Source organism: Chelmon rostratus, chromosome 8 (genome assembly GCF_017976325.1).
Source record: "Chelmon rostratus isolate fCheRos1 chromosome 8, fCheRos1.pri, whole genome shotgun sequence".
NCBI classification, from domain to species: domain Eukaryota; kingdom Metazoa; phylum Chordata; class Actinopteri; order Chaetodontiformes; family Chaetodontidae; genus Chelmon; species Chelmon rostratus.
Window position 1 is genome coordinate 23,413,998 of NC_055665.1, and position 17,297 is coordinate 23,431,294.

The window sequence follows — 17,297 nt, forward strand, 5'->3', positions numbered from 1 at the left end:
AAAGCATTCAACCAAAAGAAAAGGCTACTTTTATTTTTTATTTTTTTCACTTCTTTATTTTCATTTTTATTTTGGAATGACAAGTACAGGCTAAAGTTCAACTAAAACTACATTTTAATAATTTTAAGCAGAACTTTAAAATGTAATAGCTAATGTGAAATGTAAAGTTGCCATGATTCTAACACATTAAAGTATAAAATTCCATTTTACTTTCTGAAGCCACAATTACTTAGTACATAATGCATATCAACTGTCAGATAAACAAAACATCCCTGACTCCGTATGAAGGAGAGACAGTTGATAAAAAAAATGCATTCAGCCCTTTACTTGCAACTAGTCAAATTAATTACTGTAATTAGTGTTTTCAAAACCTCCATACCTATATAATCACCACAACCACAACAGAGAATAGACACACTTGTGGGATTTCCTTTCATTAAAAAAAAAGGGGGTGGGGGGTCAGTCTTTACAAGGTCTATAATACCCGGAGTGTCACTAAGCATTTTTCATCCCTGCAAACTGTTACAATGAAAGCCCTAGGCTAATTTTCCAAGCATATGCCTTCTTTCTCTCAGAAGCCCCAAAATATAACATGTTCATTAGAGACAGGGGAGCAGAGAAAGGGAAAAGATTCCAGGATATCTGCCAAAAGGAGAATGCACAATTACAAAACTATTTCACTCTAAAGTGGGAAGAATCAAAACGACAGCAGTGGTGATGTCATACTGGAGGTCTCTGCCAAGAGTGCCTCCACTGTACCCAAGTCAAACTGGCTATGTTTAATATCTGCCGCCAACATGCCCAGAATAATAACAAAGACAAACGGGGATCCAAGTTACGGACCAGACCCACAGGGAGCAACAGGAGGACTTCTGACTTCAGTATTTCATTTGGACTTCTTGTTCAGCTGTTGTCCTTGTATTAGCTTCATCTGACAGGATACAATTGGCTGAGAGTCTAGTATAGATCTTTAACTGAGGGACAGCAAAAGATCTGTACACTTGATATAAAGTAAAGAGCCACAAGCCAAGCCTTAAGCTTAGTGCCCTCGTCGAACCTTTTCAATGCTGTAGAGACGTTTTAACAAAGGTCTGTCCTACAGCGTCTCAGTAACATGGACCAATCAGTGCCGTTATTATCCTAAATGTGACTGGTTTAAGTGCATTTTTAGCTATGGACCTATTACATTTCATAGTAGAGGTCTAAATCTCAAGACATTTTCTTTAGTCTTATAAGCAAACCTCAACTAATACCAGCAGAAACCAATCTTGTGTTTACGGTACAGTAGCTGTTGCTGCTCCAGTTAAAGTGTGCATAATTCTCCATTAATCTAGTAAATCTCAAAGCCAGTGTATTCATGCATGAAATCGGTTTCCTTGTTACAAAATAGCCTTTTTGCTGATTATTTCCCCACAACAGTAAGCAGGTCAGCCGTAAGACCTTACAAAGCAGAGGGAGCGCTGAGGTCAGTGCGCTTTCATCCACGCTAACAGTGTTTGTTTTCCACAATTGTTGTTCAAACAAAAGATTTTAAATTATAGTACCTCCAATCCCAAGACTTGAGTAAAAGCCAAGAACAAGGAATTCAGACAGGCGAGTGACTAGTCCTGATGTAGGTGCCGTGATGGAATTTGGAGCAAGGCTGAACTATCAAGATCATTGCTGTCTCCATTTTCTTTTCACTAGAGCTCATTCAAATTCTGCAGTGACCTCTCAGTGCTAGCATACTATGTTCCAACTGGTGACCTGTACTTTTAGTGTTACTGCACCTGACACACCTAACTTGTGAAAAGGAGAAAAGGAGAAAAACAGAGGAAAGTAACAGAAAAATAGAATGAAAGAGAGAAAAAAGTGTGAAAAAGAGTGAGAGAAAGAACGGCAAGACAGAAAAGAAGTAAAATAGGAGTGAGACAACAGGAAAGCGGGGTGAAAAAAAATCAAAAGAGAAGGAGACACAGAGAGAGAATGGGAAAGAGGGAGAAATTGTTCCTGATTTAGATCTGAGAGGCTCTGGTCCTTCAGATGTCTCCATCAGCTAACCACAAGCCCAGGCTGAGCATGTGAGGCATGCTGCTTACGCTGGCACAGCTACCCCCTAATGCTAATAACTGCAATGTGTTAGCTTCAATAAAACACTCCACACAGACCCCTTACACACACACACACACACACACACGCGCACACACACGCGCACACACACGCGCACACACACGCGCGCGCGCACACACACGCACACACACGCACACGAGCAATAAGACACACACATCTCTGTCAACTACGACACACACGGGGGAATTCCCAAACACAAAGCTTTTAATCTAACCTGTTAATTCCTAATCCAAATTTGCCAATATTATTTATCATGTAGTTAATCTACTCCTTCATGATATGACAATAATTAATGGCTAATAAATGGTAAAGATAATGAGCAACCTTTAAAGATATTTCAGTCTTCTTTTACTTTGGCCGAGTTGCTGAAAACTAGTGGTCAGGATCTGATTTAAGTGCAAACACCCATCCCTGTTCCGCACTTTGCCCATTATTTCATATACATATTAAGCACATAAGCACCCCTTTAGCGAGGTACGCACCAGCCTCCAAGAACAGTAAAAGCAGTGGCTGAAGCTGCTCGGACAACTTAATTGCACATGTGAGGTGCAACTGGAAGGCATGAACTACAGAGGCCTAAGTGTTCTTGGAGAGTAGCAATGTTCTGAAACCAGTGAGATAGAATAAATCAAACAGAGAGAAATGGGAGAGGACTTTCTGTCAGTGTTGAGAAATACCAAAGCCATAGTGAAGGAGGTTCAAGCATGCAAGCGGAATGCAGCAGGTCTTATGTTTGCATAGCTTTTTTACACCAGGTTCCACAGCAACTGAGGTACTGTCAACATTCATCAACTTACTTAGGAGATGGAAAACTGTCAACCTTACTTTGGAGAGAAAATATTACAATTTCATCCTTGTAACATCTTGGACCAGTAATCCAGTCCCTGTCCAAAGTTCTCAGGTCTCCTCTTGTCTTCATCAGTGTAATGAAATGAGACATGTTTCATTTCTTAACTTTCAATTTGCAAAACAAACCAATGAAACAAGAGGCCTGCCCCGGGCCAACAGCCAGAGCGCTGTCCTCTGTTTTATGAGGGTTTTTTTCTTTCTTTCTTTTTTTTTTTTTTTTTTTTTTTACAAACAATAAAACTAAAACTAAGATTTAAAAGTTAAAAGTGAAATCAGAAAAGTTGAAAGTAAGATTTGAAAAGTTAAACTGTGGCTTGAAAATGAGATGCAAACATTTGAAATTTGAACATCTGTAATACCTGCTTTATAATAATTCCTGCATTATAATGTCTTTAATGTTACAATGTTGGCATGAGTTTCTGAACACAGCTTGGAAAGCTGAATTTGGCTGTAACACGTAGCAGAAGATTGACACTTTGTTACATTAGAAATCCCAGGAATCTTTAAAAGGGATGTGTTTAAACACTGAAAGTCATACTCAAAAAATCGTTTAAAAAAGCAGTTCTTCTCTTCAGTGCATGAGGAGAAGAACTGCTGTCTTCTCTTCATGCACTGCAAACATGAATGGAAGGAAGCGGGCGTTTAAACATTTACATTTTCAAATCCAATTTTCCACCTTTAAATCACAGCTAAAAAATTGAAGCCTTAGTTTAAACTTTTCAAATATTAATTTCAGTTTAATTAAATGTGAATATAACTTTTTTCAATTTCTGTGATGGTCTATCTCAACCATCTAGCATCCCAATATCTCTAATTTCTATTCTCTCAACTGGAAATCATAACATAATTATTTCTATATTCATTTTAACAGTCAGAAAGGTTTAATGAAAGCTCAGAAGCAAATACAAATACACACACCCACTCTTCTTCTCTTGCCCACACATTACAGGCAGCAGAGCAGACAACCAAATTTTGGCACAATTTTGGGAAAGTGGAATTTAACTCATATACCAACACAAAGTAGAGCAGGGGAACTCCTTGTGAAACACACTACAATCAGTATTCCTCTGGTTTTAAGAATCATTGAGTGTTACATATAAAATGTGTTACAGATGAGAAAATAGATGTACAGATAAAATTGAATTTTGATTTGAAAAAAAAAAAAAAAAAATCAAAGATTTCCGCTCTTCAAAATAGCTACTGACTAGCCCTGCATGGGTGATTTTACTGGTTAAAATGTCCCGCCTTAAATGGCATCATCATTTCTATAAGAGTGGAATTATTCATAGGTCAAAGGGGTGAGGGTCTGCTAAATGGAGCACACAGTCACCCTGAGACATAAAACACAGACCACCCACAGTTTGTGTAACATGGAGTCATACAAGCCTACCTTTCTCAACTGAGAAATTACACACAGAGGCACCCGGTTACTGTGTTACTCCTTTTTGTGACTTTCGGTCTCAACCAAAGTAAGAAAAATGTCCACCTCTGTAAATGTAGTAAGTTAGAGTGAGAATTAGGCCAGTCTGGTTGCCTTAGTCTGTGCCGCACCCAAAAAAACTAAATGTAATGAACTGAAAGGCTGTTGTGTCAAACACACACAAAGCAAACACAATGATCTTAAAAGCACAGAAAGTGGTAAATATCTTGTCTAATTCGATCACTTCTTATGGTGTAAGTTTAGACTGAAGACTCATAAAGGTGAATAAATAACTGTGTGCCGAATGCAACCCAAGATCTTCCCAGAATTTCTGTTTGAAGACAGCACTAATAAAGTAAACATCAACGTTAATTGCACGCTAATTGTTTCCCAGACTGCAATATTGCAGGAGCACCCAGTAAGTAACAAGCTCCATTGAGGGATTGCTGTAGTCCGGATGGCCTTTGAGCAGGGATTAAACTGTGGAGCGGCAGCATCCTGCCCAGAGTGTATTGATCACCACTTGACTCACTGGATGCAGGAAGCCGCCGGGTTTAATTTTTCCCCAGACTGCTTTCCTGTGTCTGAGGAGCTGAAGTAACCTCATCCCACCAGGAATCCAAAACGCCATCAAACCTCAAAGGCAAAGCAGTGTAACGCTGTGGGTTGTGTCGCACTGGCTGACTCACAGGCAATGGTGGTTGGGTGCGAGGCCTTCTGCTGGAATGGCACACTTGTGCATTGCCTTGTGCAGATGCTTTGAATCAGTTTGGAATGCCAAACAGAGACCAGTGCAGTGGGTCACTCTATGCTGAGAACTTGAATGAGAGGACAGACAAATACAACACAGTGAATTACACAACTGGTTCAAGTCCTAGACTTAAGTTTTGTGGGGAAATATTTATTTGGATTGCGGACACACTGCATGACTACTAACTTAACTTTTTTGTTGAGTGTGAAAGTCTTGGTGGCCAAGAAATTTCAGCATCATTACAACATCAAAGCCTTCTTCAGACTGAACAATCCTGTCAACAAGTGGTTTGGCTTGAGGTTACCAACATACATTACACATGACAAAGACAGTGAGCACACTCATCTCTGGTCACGGTCTTCTCCTTACTGTCATCAGATCCAGTCTCACCTGAAATACCTCCCAATCTTGAATATATGACAAAATGTTTGTCACAAACATAAAACAATCTATGGACGTGCTCTTGAATAAGTTTACATGAAGGCCTGACAAACCATAAAGAATCTGGACGTGTGCCAACATTACTCCATCTTTTCATTATTTACAGTCAAAGATGGGTTTTGTTATTGCTACAGGGGGTTGGATTCAAGGAAAACAGATTCTCTATGTCCTTGCCCTCTGTCTTCTCAGTTCTGAAGACAAGACCCCGCTGAGCTGATGATCAGACGGATTTATGGCGCAATCTCTGTAAGCCATTTGCTCCCTGCAAGCCGCAGAATCAAAGGCAAGATTTCCGGATGGCATTGGGATTATCCAGTTTGTGCTATCTGATTGCAAACTTCCACAGGCTGTTTTCTTTTATTTGTTTAACTTTTTCCCTTGTGTTTTCTGACTTGCGAAAGATGAGCTGCACAGGCACAAACTGGGTCTCATTCAGTCAGAGGAGACTATATACTACAGAGGTAGACAGTGCAAATACATGTGATTGCATATTTTTACTAGATAATACGACATTTGTGAAAAACAGAGTCCTCATTTTTTCATTGTCACTTTAGACCATATTCACATCCTGTCAACAAGAATTACATATCTCAATTTAAACCAGAAGAAAAAGCATAACGACAACAGACTACGCTACAACAGGGTACACACAGAAGCTGATAACAGTCCATACATCCCAGGTTTCCTATTTAGTGGGTTGTGGATTTAACCCATGGGTGGCAAAACCACATTTTAAAGCAGTAGCATCCAGAGGATTCCATGACAAGGAATCAACTATGCATCTGAGGTCACAATGTTTTAAAACTTGTGTTTAATTGATTGTTTGATACTAAAAAAGTCCAATCTATAGATTCCTGTTTAACATCTGATTCAAAGTAACAAGTCTTTGTCAAGTTGATTGTAGATTTAGCAACGGAGTAACAACTTTGGGTCTTCAAAAAGGGGTTCCCTAATTCACATGTATTACCCATTATTTAGGAGCAATGAGGTTTGGTGGTGTAAAGCCCTAAAAATAGTTTGGAAGGAATCTAACAGAAGAAAGGGCCTAGTTGGACCATATGCCAAACCAACAAGTCTCAGAGGCACCTCCCCAAATCATCTTGAGGCAATGCATCAATCAGAACCTCCACATCAGTGGCAAATGCACTCAGCGGCCATAAAACTCCCAGATCAAGCAGCAAGCTGAGCCAAAACCAGAAAGGCTCTCCTCGGTAAACCCAAGCCCTTATCTTTGTCTCATAAAAAATAAAGAGCGCCTGAGAGTGTTATGATCCACTGTAACTGCTGTCCAGCCAGTTCCTCTCTGTCTTTGCTGATCACACCTCATCTTCAACATCTGGAGCAGTTTACCAAGATGTCAAGAAGAAAAAAAAAGTGCCCATAATTTTGCAACATTACATCGATGCGAGCTGTTAGGTCTTTCATTAAGGCCTGAGTTCAATCTTGCCAATTTCTGTTACTGCTACAACTAGCTACAAATACAAGAACAAAACTCCTAAAAACAGCTGCATAATAAATTCTATCTCCTACCGAAGGTTTGATCCATCTCCTCATTATAGGGGGAAGCTTAAGGGCAGTAATGACTTTACGACTTCCATTAATAACTCCAGTTTCCATGGAAACTCTGTATATAGAATGACAGATTTTAAAACCATTGTTTTATGCAATGCAGCTCTTGGCATTTTCATATTGCTTATTCATTTAGAACGGGCTCAGATCAGACAGTTCATTCATATCAAGTAACTCAACAGGGGCCACATAGAGTGAGTCTTTGTGCAAGAAGAAAGAAGTTAAAGTTGACTACTACAAAACCCTTTCATCCCCATGACCAATCTCCTGTTACATACATTGAGCTCTTAGGCATAGACCAGGGCTTAGTCTAATTTCACATGGAGATGTCCACGCTAATAATTCAACTCAGACATGAACTGCAACGATTTACATTTTTGGACTTAAACTGAACAGAGAATTATAAAGGATGCATGTACAATAAATCTGAATCTAAAGTTTATTAAAGAAAGCATATACATATACATGTGTCTAATCTTCAAATAACACAAGTAGCCTTAAAACAATCAAGGATTTCTAAGCTTGCTTCAGAGCACCATGTGACTCTGGGACACAATAAGACACATATAAAACCTAATGTACTTTGTTTGTCAACGGCCTCTGGTCTGTAATATTAATGTCAAAAACAAGTTGACAACATTTTTTTCTATTACCATACTCTCTGCACTACTCAGTCCTCATTACAGCCTATTTTAAGCAATTACACTGTCAGCAGGAGCTGTAATCTCCAACTGCTGCTAAACGCCCAAATTTCCACATTTGGTGGAAACTATAATTGTTAGCTGCTCTTGGTGCTTTGCAGATGGGCCTTATTGAGCAATCTGAATATCCCTAATATTACCCAGTTCCTCTCGAGGGGAAACACGAACATTAAAACGGTCCAAATAATTCCGGTCAAATTACACAACCCTTAATGAACTTCAAAAGACGTACGGATGTTTTTACAGGCCAGCGCTCAGGCTTTAACAGTAATTATGAAAACAAACCATATTAATGATATCATTTATCATTTCCACACTTTGGCCGCATGAGGCCCACCACAAAGTTCCTGTCTCTATTGGACTAAAGAAACACTAGTAATCTACTAAACCTAAAATGTAACATTTTCCATACACAGATCAATTTTTTCATCTCTTTTAAAAATCCTGTCCACAATTTGCATGTACCTATGCCAAACTCCCTGTATCCCAGCTAGACTCTGATTAAAACCGGGCCAGGGCATGACATGTATATGAACAGGATATCTAAGCTCCAGAGAAATATAATCTTGTTTCTGTGGGCTGACTAAACTGGGAAAGTGCCACCAGAGAAATGACATGGAAAATAGCTGTTTTTTAATGTTCAAGCAATGTTAAAAGTGTAATAAAGGTGAAATGGGGGTAATATAAATCAGATTACACAAATCTACAGCACATAAGTAAACTGGTTGCATTTTTTGGGCTAAGGACACAGTAGTCAGCCTCCTGCTTCCCACACACAAAGCAAAGAAGTGTAGCAGCTCAATTAAATTCCACATGCTAGAAGGACTTCTGCTGTAAGTCTGGCTTTGGTCCAAATTATGTCTCTTGGGTGTACATACCACTGAATAATTTGTCCAAACGTCATTTGCAATTCCCCCAAAATCTTGACTGGAAGCCTTCTAGAAAACATCTGTAACAAATAGTTGTTTTGAGGCTACATGCACTACACCACTACAGGTACTAGGACATGACCTTAAGCTGTGTATGAAGCATGAAAAACAAGTTTAAAGTTCCATCAAACTAGAAACCCAATCGCAAAAGCGGTAGCCACCTGCATAGTATGATATTTACCATTAGTTCTGGGCAGCTCAAGCTCACGTGTTACAAATCTTTTTGCCGCAGTCTATATAATTAGCTGTAATTGACTTCCCTTGAAATGTGTTTCTTCTGGGACATCTGGCCTTGAAACTTCAGCCTTCCCATAAAAGGGCCAAGCTACACTTTCAATTTTGCAAACTGCATGGGTGGCAAAGGTAGGACCCGGCTCAGAAAAATGGCTTTCATATACCACACTTGCAAATACAAACAATTAAACTTAATACAATAGGATATAAATATTTCTGATAACTGCTCTCCATGTCCATGATGATGCATGACAGGGCTTAAAATGACATTTTGTACTGATGATTTAAAAGGACAAAGTCTCACTTTTGCTGCTTAAAGGTGATTCTAGATCACCAAAATGCATTGGTGTCCTTCAAGTTTTTTCAAACATGATCAATGCATTCCTTCCTCATAAAACATTTGCAAATCTGATTTGTCTATAAAGTCTGGAAACTGCATCACTCTGTATTTGCATTGTCTGCACCATCCATGTTTGCAGCCTTGCAGTCTTACTCCTCTCCACTACCTTTGTTGGAGCATTGCTGCATGAAACACAAAATCAGAAAAACAAATTGCTCCATAGTGCAACTACAGAAGAAAAAACTCCACAGGGTGGATAGAGACAGAGATGAGACAGAGACCAGTGACATTGCAGGGACAGAGATGGTCTAGGTCTAAGTCAGAGCTCCCTGAGTATTAGGGCTTGACAGTGCATGCACTTTGCTCACATCTGTGAGTAAAAATAAAACTGTGCAAATGAGAAAAAAATATTTATGCCCACCGGTGTGAATGCCCAGTTCCAAATTATTCAAAGGCCAGACTGGTTATAAGGTTGGTTATCGGAACTTGAAGAAACAAGGGATTGAGATTAGTATTTTTTGTGTGTATTTAAGTGTAATTTACTATCACACATCTTCTATCTGTCTTACTCTCTTTTGCTTTCTGTGTCAGTGCATGAGGGCAGGGCTCAGCTTCTCCTCCACACACACATACACACATACACGCATGCACGCATACATGCACACACATGCGCGCGCACACACACACACACACACACACACACACACACACACACACACACACACACACACACACACACACACACACGGGACAGCTGAACAGAGAGGCTGCGGTGGAGAGAGTGAAGCCAGGAGTTGACAACAACGACTAAAAAGCGAAAGAGCAATTTATCAAAACACCTGTTCGAGAAGCCTTAACTTACAGGAAAACTGTGTTTTCACCTGTTATCCAATCCTGTTGACTCCTATCCACCACCAGTATGTTTTAACCATAGCATGCTTCTAAGGCTAATTGCTATGACCATTATGAACCTGTTCAGCCTAATTAGGCATGTATCTTAAAATCTGGAACATTCTGGCTGAGGCAGTGGCCCCATCACCCTGTACCTACCCAGCGCTGAATCCACTGCTGCCATGTTTCCACTGCATGATACAGTTCGGCTCAAATCTACTTGCTCTGTTTTGATTTGCAATTATTAAAAGTTGTGGATAGTACCTACCTCATCTTGGTCGAGGTTCCAAGCAAGCTGAGCCAATACTTGGCGGAGTAAAAACACAGCAGACCCCTGATTAGTCTGATAATTGTCACTTGCACAACAAAGCGCAACCAGAGTGGTCTCGTCATCTGTGCTCCGATGAAGGATTTCCCAAACTCTACTCTCTCTTCTACTTCCATAGTCCTCCACTGATTTTCATATCATAATCACACACACACACAAACACACACAAACACACACAAACCCACACAGAGTACTTGGGAAAATAGTGTTGAGCCCTGAATATTTCTGGTCAGTGGTCAATGAAGCTGTCCCTTTTTAAGGAACAAATGCGCTGAGTGAGAGTGCTGCGCTTTCCTGAAGGATAATCACACTGGCAAAGTAGAACCAACCATTTTTAAATGACTACAAGATGTGGACAACAATAGCGAATATATGTTTTATGCTGGAATCCATCTGTTTAAAAAATAAAGTGAGATGGATCTCATGATAGATTGATAGAGCATTTGCAAATAGTTAGCTGATAGCATGAATGACAACACACTTTCATGCCCAAATTCTGAAATGTGCTTCTCGTTGCAGACTGTCATTACAGCACTTGCCAACATGCTTTTTCCCTACAAGCTCTTGAAAATGCACATTACAATCCAAATCACTGTTTTAAATGGCACAAATCAATAACTTTCCCTCAATAAGGCAGTGATTAATTGGTTTCTTCGTTTGTTTTTAGCATTTCTTTAAACCAATCATAATCATCTTGAGCAGCACGAAGACGAGGATGCAGCGATTGTGCCTTTGCAAATCAGGGTTGGAGGGATGTGTTTTGGTGGAAAATTTGAATGTTAGGAGGCGAGCCCAGGCATAACATGGCTGAGTCCCCAGAAAAATAAAGGTGACAGCAACCAGGTTAGGTTCAGGGTAACTTGCCATTTTTAGCACGTAGATTGCTAGCTCAGAGGTTCGGGGACTCTGAAAATGGCAACACACGAATAGTAGAAGGGGAGGAGAATGTCGCCAATGGCAGCTTTATATATACAGCCGACGTCCCATGAGTCAGACTAGCAAAACGAGAATGACATGCTCTGTTGTCAGCAAATGTGGCTCTAGTAAAATAGTCAATAACAAACTCTCCCAAATTATAGAACAAAGACTCATATTCTCACTTAGATGCTTTTGTGGAGGGGTAATTGGCTATCATCATGCCAGCTCATTACAGATGGAAACGTCTGAATCAGAGTTGCCAGGCCAGAAACAACATGCCATACTGGACCAGATGAGCACACCTTTGTCCAAGCACCACACCAACTTCAAGAAAAGCATGGAACAAGGAGAGGGTCATACAGCTCCTACAGCTGGAGGGATTAATGTAGCTGATTTGAGAAAAACATAGAGTTAAAAACAGAAAAAAAAACGCTTGTGATTTAGTTTTTTTTAAAGAAACATCATATGGTATTTAAACATTAAAAACATTAAGATTATTTGCAGGTAAGTGATGCAAATACAAGACCACCTAACTGTATTGTATTGACAACCCCACTTCCAAAAGAGTTGGTATGCTGTATAGAACGTATATAAAAGCAGAATGCTATTGTGTACAATAATTAAGCTGTGTTTGCTGTGTTCCTGAGCCCATGTAGTAACATCTTTTATACAATCTTGTTTTCACAAAGTGGTGAACCTCACTCCATCCTTGCTTATGAACGCCTTTCATACCCAATCATGATACTATTCCCTGTTATCAGTGAGCCTGTTTACCTGTGGAATGTTCCAAACAGGTGTTTCTGGAGCGTTCCACAACTTTCCCAGTCTTTTGTTGCTCCTGTTCAAACTTGTTTGAAACATGTTGCTCCATCAAATTCAGAATAAGCAGATATTTACAACAACCAATGAAGTTGAGTTTCAATTAAGCATATATCAGAAATGATCACATTCTGTTTAATTTATGCTTACATGGCATTGCAAACTCTTTTGGAATCTGTGTTGTAAAACATTTAACACATCAGGATCCAGCATAAGCTGAAAATGAAATGATACATTGTCATTTCTCTTCATGTCATTTTGCACTAAATTATAGGATTAAGGATTATAGTGTGCCTTTGTTACAGCAACTCCAGCACCGAGTGAAGCTCGCTTAAGTCAATCTCAATATATTTATTTGCATATTTAAAAGACAGGCTGTCACAAAACTGCTTGGAAAAATAGAAAGATAAAGTAAAGAGGAGGTCATGAGGAAGAATTTCACATAAATAACAAGAAGATTCGACCACCCTGTTTTGGCCCAGTAGCGGTATCAAAGTTAACATGTTTCTCATACTAGTAAAAAACCAACCTGGGCTCCATCCTTCAGCTTGAGGATGCACTCCATAGTGTTGATAGTGATGACTACAGGCTCGGAGCCCAGCTTGGTCCAGGGTACGTGGATACGCAGCTCATGGATATGACCACTCAAGAATGTAAAGGGCAGCTTCAACTCCTATAAATAAGCAAAGACACACAGAGATTAAAACAAAGACAGCTACGAACTATAGGTAGAATAATCTGTACTATAGTATTACATCTGTGTTGCAGACAACATTGTAAGGGCATGTGGCAATATGACTGTTGAGGTTTCAAGAACATTTAGAACCTTCATCCATCCACTTTCTAAACTGCTATTTGAAACTAATATCTGAAGACGAGAGGAGACTAACAACAACAGCTACAGATTACATACACACTGGTCACGCTTTTAACAAAATCAGTCAGATTTTCTCAGAGGCAGACGAATCACTGTTCTGCATCTTGAACTACTCTGTGTGAGAATGAGTCCCATGAAACCAAACTGCCTACACACAGGCTTCACATGCCTCCTACTTAAGTCTAAGCCAAAAAAAATAATAATCAAACATATTTCAGAAGAAATGCTGTTGTGTATCTACAGTATGTCTGCTCAGTAACACCCAAATGTTGCACTAAAAATTACTCCTTATATTAAGATGATGGTCTCTAATTGCACATTTTAAAAGAGGTACTGTCCAAATAAAATGCAATAAAACAAAGGAAAAGGGAGAATAATTGCCAAGGTTTGGACATAATGTTACACATCAAAATCCTAACACAGTTCCCACTGTCAGTTGGCCTAAAGCTGCTTCCAATAAGAACTTTCATCACAATCTCTTTTGGGTTAGGTAGTGTTTTGGTTTGCTCTTCAGAAGCAGTCAGAGCCCACTCAAGAGAAAAAAAATCTTTTAAGTCATGGCAGACTAATCTAATCCAGACATTACAAGTGTAAAAAAGAACACTGTGTCAAAATAACCCTGCAGAGCAAAATATCTGAGTAAATCTATCAAACTCCTCCAAAATGACAGATACTGTAAAGATACTGTATCTAAGTCTGGCTGAACAGCATTGCCATATACACTGTTGCTAAGATGTAGAGACAACTGAATGGGAAATTACAGTAATAGGCAAATGCTTACTTTTCAAACTTTTTACTTTATGTCATAATGGAGACTAAAATTATAACTTTATTGTAAAGATGTCATACAATACGAATTTGTAGTAAACTAGAAAAATCCCTACAAAAATAGGTATCACTATTAATAAAAAATATTCAGTAAAATGTAAATTATGATTTGTATCAATATATATGCAGGAAAGAGATATTTATATACCTTTAATATACAATAACATTGCAACACCAATGGTAACCTAAGACTTTGTGTGGCTGAAGGAATATGGACCATTAAGTGTGCATGGATACAAAAAGAAATATTTCTCCTGCCAGCAGCGTTGGGCACTGGGTCAAAACTACCATAAATCAACCAGTTAAAGAAAGCAGCGGACATATTCAAAAAACAGTACCTGTTCCAGCACATCCAGCTTCAGGTCCAACTTGCTGAGCACCACATCTCCTCCCCAGAGAGACAGCTGCAGGTCAGATGGCTTCAGATTCTTAATATACTTGTTCACATAGCTCATCAGGAGTGGTGTGACATAGGACTCCAACATCTTGTCCCTGTCCTGAACGCACATCAGTGATTGAACAAGAGAAGACACATATTCAATGTTTATTTGTACATGGCAGTATTTGTATTCAAAATCCTTTGGCAATATATCCAAATATAATTTTTTTAATACTACTGCATCTGAAGCATACAGGAAAGAATATACACTGGTCACGGCAGATATTTTTATGTCATGGCACAAGAGCACAGGGAACTGAATAAGATATATATAATAATATACAAGTGTACTGTACAGCACTGTACATGCTGCCTCACTGTATGGCTTATAGGGATACATGAATGGAATGGAGCCATAATTAATGACATTACATATACCTGTGCTGCTAGGACAAGTCAAAATGTCAGTTTGAAGAGGGCCTGCTATTATTATTACAGGCTCATATTCTTCCTATAGTACACAAAATTTGTGGTTACAGCAACTGTTTTATATTAACCTAAAGCTGATGCAAAACTCAGAACTGTGTTCTTCTGTTACAATTTAATAGGAAGTTCACATTGTTGTGGTCATCACTAAGTCAGAGAAAATGCTCCTTGATTTTCACTGTGTAAACATAACATCCTTAACTGTAATGTGTGGGATGTTCTATGTTGGTACAATTGGATCTCAGTGCGGCTACTGCCATATCTTGGTTCAGAGGCTCAGGCACTGGGTGGGTATCTCTGAATGAGCCTTGGAGTTTTTGCTCAAGTAGATAATTCTGAAGTCATTCTGAATCAATCTCCTGCCATTGCTATGCAGACTATACACTTCAAAATGTTGCTAAATTGTATTGTCTGCAAAACTGCCTCAATTCTACAAAAAAAAAAAAGCATGGCAGATAATTTTCTACAGCCAAATGCTGACAAAACAGAAGTCCTTACATCTGCCTCTGCTGCCTTTGTCCTGAAGATGATAGAAGGTCTTGGTTAACTTTCCTCCTCTGTGACATGGACCTTCCATAATCAAGGTGTTTCTATGAACTACACTTTGAGTGCTGACCAGCATGTAAATTGTCTGGTTCAGTTCTGTTGCAATGCTAAACCAGGCCCACTGTGTCCCTAGGTGGGACAGATGACTGTTCACACATCTATTTCATTTTATATTGGGATTTCTGTGATCATGTTTGGAGCCTTGCATGATCGGGCACTTGGCCACATTAAAGAGGCACTGCAGGCCTACATCACAGTAGGTTGGTTGTTCCCTGCTCTAGGACCAAGCAAAAAGAGACTACTTTTGAGGATGTAGCTCCTAAACTTTGCAACTTTCTCCCCTTGGACTTCAGATCTGTGGGCACCTTTATAAAGCAGCTCAAGGCCCATATGTTTTCAGCATCTTCTTCAATCTTATACTTTTTGTGTTTCTAAAGTATTTCTATCTATATTTCATGTATGTTGCTCCGTCTTCTGCTTAGCTCATTTGTTTTTTATCGTGAAGCACTGTGACGTCTGCTCTTGAAAGGTGCTTTAGAAGTAAACTTACTTATCGTGGAATGCTCAAATATATTACGTGCATTTACAAAATTAACCAAATACTAGCTGAGTCTTGGCAGACTTTTGGAGCTACATTTGGTCTTGTTGAGCTGGTATTTAACTCGACAGAGCCTCTGCGAGAATTCTGTTCGCGTGTGTTGCAGGTGAAAGTTTAACTAAGTTTTATATGCATTTCTGTGGTTCAGCTTTTAAGTGGCTTAATTTAACTCACAGTAGTGTCTGAATTAGCCTGCTTGTTAATGTGTCTTCGATTTCTTATGCACGCGACTAATTGAGAAACGGCAGCAGTAGCAAGCGACTCCATTTCCACATACATAGCAATGTAACTAATATAACTTTGTGTTTTAAATGAAACAGTGTGGTCCTACGTGGTAAGAAATTCAACTTACTGCGGAGTAGTTAGCCAGAGAGGCTAACTATGCTCTCCTGTCATTCTAGCTATAGTTATACACCACAGCAGCAGAGCAAAGAAGCTAAGCTAACTGCTATGAAGAAGTCGCCCTTACTTTGCTTCGGCTGGCTAAAACATGTGAACACAGGTAAGCATAGATAAAACCCTTCTTACTTGACTTTCGCTTAAATCCTGTGGCTATTTCTTGAATTCGGCGTTTAATATAACGTATTCATCCCGTTAACTGACGTTAGCCACATCTCTCAACTGTTTCAGCACCAACGTCATCAGTAAACACCAACGCGGCTTCCGTATGCCTAGTGTTGCCTTTTCGTCCTGTAGGAAATATGAACTGCCATGTTCAGTGCACATACACAACCCAACAGAGTGGCAAGAGAGACGCTCGGTATTTCCTGGGTGAAATGTGATATTCAGAGGACCGACTTCGGGGATCACTAATAAATAAGCCTATTTTAAATCAAATTTTGCTTGTAGTCACATCACCGACTTCTCTGTGTAAGAAAGGATTTACTAAGCGCACGAGAATGCACCTTAGTTCGTAATTTCTGTCGCACGCCCCTAACCCTTATATGGCTGCAGAGGATCACCTTTGCTGAGCGAGAGAATAAACTCCACAGTCGGCAGCTCCTGAATACTGTCAGTGCGTGGGCGGCCTTTTCTTTAGATGATTTAAAGATTTTAGAACAATATTCTATGTTCGATACTTCCATCTGAAGTCCGGGTTTCTTTCAAGGAGAAGGACATCTCTTCAGATACTGAAACGGAGAGCTATAAAAAAAAAGTCAATCGAAGTGAATAATGAAGGTTATAGTTGAAGGATTTTGGCATTTCGGTCACACGGGTGACTTGCTGGTTTCTGAACATCTCCTTGGTGGTGCTGATCGAATCTTAGATATGAGATGACATGTC

At 39.4% G+C, this 17,297-nt stretch overlaps 1 protein-coding gene across 2 annotated transcripts in view; it reads right to left on the bottom strand.

Moving 5' to 3' along the window:
• The window catches only part of LOC121609858 (vacuolar protein sorting-associated protein 13B-like), a 316,585-nt gene extending 299,940 nt beyond the window's left edge, over positions 1-16,645 (bottom strand). For both annotated transcript variants that reach the window (XM_041941573.1, XM_041941574.1), the window contains exons 1-3: positions 16,542-16,645; positions 14,343-14,501; positions 12,829-12,972 (exon numbers count right to left, since the gene is read on the bottom strand). In XM_041941573.1, coding sequence (XP_041797507.1) covers positions 12,829-12,972; positions 14,343-14,489 — 291 coding nt within the window. In that variant the 5' untranslated portion in view covers positions 14,490-14,501; positions 16,542-16,645. The remainder of the gene's footprint in view (positions 1-12,828; positions 12,973-14,342; positions 14,502-16,541) is intronic.
• Between the last annotated feature and the right edge of the window lie 652 nt (positions 16,646-17,297).